General features: G+C 74.7%; 1 protein-coding gene across 1 annotated transcript; it reads left to right on the forward strand.

Moving 5' to 3' along the window:
• Nucleotides 1-143: 143 nt before the first annotated feature.
• H696_04204 (hypothetical protein) lies at nt 144-864 on the forward strand (the record flags this gene model as incomplete). The annotated part of the gene is made up of 3 exons (XM_009498081.1): nt 144-244; nt 403-548; nt 716-864. The coding sequence occupies 3 exons, from the start codon at nt 144-146 to the stop codon at nt 862-864; spliced, it is 396 nt and encodes a 131-aa protein (XP_009496356.1).
• Between the last annotated feature and the right edge of the window lie 4273 nt (nt 865-5137).

Here is a 5137-nt window from a genome sequence, read left to right on the forward strand (position 1 = left end):
CCCCGCCGGCGGGCTGGTGTGTTTCTTGCCGGGGGCGGGGGCTGGGCGCATCACAAACGAAGACGTAGGGCGGGCTGGGTGGCGTTTTTTTTTCCCCTTTTGCCAGGTGTCGTGCACGACATGGCGCGGGCGACCGGGGTCCGATGCTGCCCGGGACCCGCGACACGCCCTTGGGCGCCAGTCACAACAATGAGCCATTGTTTGGGCTGTTGGCCCCCGGGCTGGTGCTTTCCCCTGCAACACGGTGCGTCCCCATGGGGGGCGGGCGGACTAGCGGGCGGGCGGGCGGGCGGGCGGACTTGAGGAGGCGTCTACCACACGCACGACAACTGGGCCCAAGCGCGCGGGCGGCCTGGCGCGGTGTTTCCCCGTGCGTTCGGACGCGCGCGCTCGCACGTCCAGCCGAATCCGGAGTCTGTGTGCCGCGGGTGCGGCCGGCGCTGGGCCGCGTCGGCCGCCCGCTGTCGCCCGGCTCGCGCCGCCGGGTGGCATGGCAGCCGCCGCTGGCGTTGGCCCAGCGTGCACCTGGACTTACACGGGTGCTGTGGGTGCGTTTGCGCGCGCGCGCGCGCCGGAGCGTCGGGTTCCCAAGGGCCGTGACACCCGGCTCCGGGCGGGTGGGGGGGGGGGGGGGCCTTGTCCGCGCGGTGGACCTCTCCGCGAGGCAGGAATTTCATTTGAGAATATGTGGCTGCCTGCGCTGGCGCACGCACAGCCGGGTCGGGTCTGGGTGGCGAAATCCCGACGGCGGGAACGGGTTTTCACCCGCATTTGCGCTGCCTGTCGGGCGTCTCGCCACAGGGTCAGGCGCCGACACACCGGCGGCCGGGCGGCGGGCCTGTCTGCGGCGTTTCCCTGCGCTAGGGTGTCCCCGCTGGCAAATCCACCGGCCTCTGGCGGCCCCGGGGGATTTGGCAGCCGCCCGGGCCCCCGGCCCCCGTTTGCCTTGGCTCATGTGCGGCCAGGCCGCCCGCTTCACGCGCTGTCCCTGGCGGTTGCCCCCCCCGGTGGTGTGTGGCCGGGGGAGGAGGGAGGGCGGGGGGGGGGGGCCACCAGGCGTGGCCTCCGGAGCCGCGTGCACGGGGCCGCACTCGCCGGGCGGCCTCTCGAGGGGGCCGCCGGCGACCGCAACCGGCGGCCCCCGGCCCATCGCCTCGTGTGTCTCTCGCTCGGCCTGGGGCCCGGCTGCGGAAATGGCGCCCCACGCGGGCGACAAGCCCCGGGAGCGGGGGGGTGCCGGAGGGGCGCCGGCGGGCGGAACACACAGCTCCGGCCTGAGCATGGAAGTCCCCCCTCCTCGTCGCCGGCCGGCCGGCCGTCTCCTTGCCCCGTGCCCGGCCGCGCGGGCCCCCCTCGACAATCGCCGCCGGGCTGGGGGCCGCGGCAGCCCCGGGGCTGCCGCGGCCCCTTGCACACGGCGGCGGAGCATCCCCCTCGCCTGGCGTCCTCGCCCCCCCCCCCCCGGGGGGGGGGGAAGAGGGGCCGGGGGCACGCACGGGCGCGAGGGCTGTTTCAGTCGCTCGCGCCCCTGCCTCGCCGCGTCGCCCGACGCCTGGCCGCATGGTCGACGGGGCCCGGCGTCGCCTGTGTCGCCAGCGCCGGATCCGGGCCGCCTGCCGCCTCGGTCGTCGCGCGGCGCCCGTTGCCGTCGGCGCCCCTTTATCCCGAGTCCCTGCATATGCTGGCTACCGGCCAGGGGTCCCAAGCAGGCAGGCCGGGGCCGGGGCGCCCCGGCGGGGGGACCCGTGCGCAAAAACGCCCTCATCAAGGGCTGGGTGCAGTGAGGCGCCCGGCCCCGGGGCCCGCCAACACTGCCACTTTGTTGGGAGGGGGCGGGGCCGGGCCGTGTAGCCAGCAAAAGTGCGGGGCGGGGGGGGGGTGGGAGCAATATGCCGGCATATTGCCAGGAGGCACTGACGCCCGGCCCGCCGGCCCCTCCCTCGCGGAGGGAGCCAAGGCGGCCACCAGCGCCAGCCGGGCCGGCCGTTTGCCATATGTCCCCGGGGGAGGCCGAGGGCGGGCCGCGCCTTCGCGGAAGGGCTTCTCTCTCCCTCTGTCCTGAGGGTCGTGTGGCCCCAGGGGCCGTTTCTTCCAATATGTCGAAGTGCCGGCCGGGCCGGCCCTCGCTCTTATGTGTGGCGCCCGCCCGTGTTATTGCTTCCGCATATCGGACCCCCGGGGCGGGAGGGGGCCGGGCGGCAAACGGCGGGGGCTGCGGGGGGGGGGGGGGGGGGCGGAGCACCGGCCATACGCGAGACGCCGCGCGGCGGGGGGCACATATCGCGACGGGGACCGGCGGGCAAACGCCGCCTGCGGGGGGCGTGGGACGCGGGGCCGGCCCCGGCAGCCGGCTAGCAGCTGCCTACTGTTACACATGCCAGGGCAGACACGGCGGCACGCCGGCCGGGTGACACGCCAGACCACCACCCTCCGTGTGTTGCGTGCGCATGCGGGCCCGGGCGAGGGGGGCCGGGGGCGCGCACGCGCACGCACCACACCGGGGCTTCTCTGTGGAGATCATCCCTGGCTTTGGTTGGGGTGCCATCCCCCGCCCCCCTCCAGGCTCGGAGGGGGCAGGCAGGGCCGGGTTGCCGGCGGCGCGTGGGAGCTCATATTGCTAGGGGCGGTGCTGTGGCAGGCGGCGAAGGCGGGCCCCTGCCACTGGTCCCCCCCCCCCCCGAAGTCTCGAGGGGGAAAGAGGCAGAGCCGGGGCGGCGGTATGGTCATCGCACATCGACGGGACGCCGTTGCGCCCGGGCCCGGGAGGGCTGGCCGGGCTTCCGGGAAACGCCCGGGGGGCATGGGCCGGGCGGGGGCTGGGCGACCGACGCACAGGCCCGGCCCGGCCCGCCGCGCGCACGTACCCGCCCTCCGGGACTTGTGTCACCCCGGCCGGGCGCTCCTCGGGCCGGGGCCGAGGACAGCTGTGTGGGGCTGGGCGACGCGCGCACACACAACACACACGCGCGCAGGCACATGCGCTCGCGCACACAGGCCAGCCGGCCTGCCGCGCCGTGACACCGCCCAGCGGCCCGGGGCGAATACCGCCGGGGCGTCCGGGTGGCCGCGGCCGGCGGCGACGGCGACGGCCGCCCGAGCGAGGTGCCAGAGCGGGCGAATCCCGTCCCGGGCCTTCCCTTCTTCCCTCGCACGGTGGTCCACACGCGCCACGCGGGGGGGGGCGGTATTCCGGACGCGCCCACTCCCCTGCCGGTCGGCCGGGTCCTTTTTGGTCGGGCGCGCTGTCGGCGCGGCCGGTTCCGGGCGGGCGTGTTTGGGTGGGCGGGCGGGCGGGCGGCCCAGATCCCCCGGGCCTTTGTTTACACTCCGCCCGGGGGGGGAGGCTGGCGGGGCCCCCGGGCGGGCGCGAGGGCGCCGGCCGTTCCCGGGCCGGGCCCTTTTCCCGGGCATGTCCCCCCGCACGGCGCCGGGAGCCCGGCCGGCCGGTTGCGGTGATTCTGGCCCAAAACCCGCCATGGCGCGGGCGCCCGCCGTCGGGTGTGCCAGTTTCACTGCCTTCCGTCGTGGCGCATTGGCCGGGGCCGGCCCGCGGCCCCGGTCCGTCCGGCCCAGGGCCCGGCCACGCCAGCCGGATGCCGCCCGGGGCGCATCTTGACGCGCCCGGCTCTCCGTCGTGGCACAGGCACCGCGGGCACCGCGCGGCCCGGCACCCCTTCCGTCGGCGATGGCGCCCGACCGGCCCCTCCCCCCGCCCCACGGAATGGGCACCGCGCCCGGGCGGTTGTCAGCGAGCTGCCCACAATGGCCCGCGTCCCTTCCGGCCCGCACCTCGCAGTGCAGCCTTAATCCCCGTCCTCCCGGCCCGTGTGCTCCGGCCTGGGGGAACGGCACGCCGGGCGCCGTTTCACTCGGCCTCGCGGCTCCCAAGGGCGTGCTTTCACACGCGCACTGCTCCGGTGGGGCCGCGCACCCTCCGGGGCCCCTTAGGCCGGGCCGCTGCCCCTGCTGGTGGGAAAAATGACAAGGGGCCGGCGGAAACGCCGGGGAAAAACAGCCAGCCCGTGCGGCGCCTGGCAGGGGCGCGCTTCGGCGGAATCACTCGGGGGCTGTTGTATGTATCTGCTCGTGTTGTGTGTAAATATACATCTATCTATCTATCTATATATATATATATGTGTGTGTGTGTGTGTGTGTGTGTGTGTGTGTGTGTGAGTGCGTCTTAAGTGTGTGTATATTGTGCGGAGATGGATGGTGTGTGTGAGGAGGGGGGGGGGGGGCGCTAGTCAGAGGATCGGACCCCCGGGAGAACTGGCCGCCGGCGGCCCTTGGGGGGCGTTTCCCCCCCTGCACTCGCCCGGGCCCCGAAGCAGTAACTCCCGAGCAACCGCCTGGGTGTCCGGCCGCCAACTGCCGCGCGATGGCCACCGAGGCGGCAGCCAGGCCAGGCCGCGGCGGTTCCCGGCCTTCGCGCCGGCACAGGGGACAGACAGCATATGGGGGCCCCGCGACTGCGCCGGGGGCTGGAAGTCCCTGTCTGCCCGTTGCTCCCCCTGCTCGGCGGCTCCGCCTCTCTCTACGGGGCCTCCCCGGGAGAATCCCCAGCCCCGGCTGGGAAATTCCCGGCCCCCCCCCCCCCCGGGGGGCCCTCGGACTTTCCCGCGGTCGGCCGCGCGCGATGATGCCCCGGGGCGCGGGTCCCGGGTGACCGCACGCAGCGGATCTGCGGCTGTCTTGCAACGCGATCTCGTTAATCCCCACTTCGGCGACGCGCGCCGACACTCGCCCGCTCGCGGCACCCCCACCCCCATATGGACACATGCGGCGCGCGGCCGCTCGCATCATTTGCCTGTATTCTTCGCACCAAGGGTGATGAAGGTGTGTCCGTATGTGTGTGTATGAATGCGCGGACGGGTGGACGGGGCGGCCCCCTCTCTCCCCGGGCCCCTCGCGCGCGTGCTCCTAGCCTCCAGGAGCACCGCTGCCTGGCAAAGCATAATTTCGATGTCAGCACCCCCCGGCGGCAACCCGTCTGACATGTGCAATGTTGACCTGAGCGACCGCCGGCAGACGGCATCTGCTGCGCTCGGGAGAGCTGGGCTGCACGCGTATCCGATGGCCGCGCGTCGGCCGGAGCGGGGGGCGGGGGGCGGGGGGCGGCGGGGGGGAGGGGGGGGGG

This window comes from Fonticula alba, assembly GCF_000388065.1.
Source record: "Fonticula alba strain ATCC 38817 unplaced genomic scaffold supercont2.7, whole genome shotgun sequence".
Lineage (NCBI taxonomy): Eukaryota > Rotosphaerida > Fonticulaceae > Fonticula > Fonticula alba.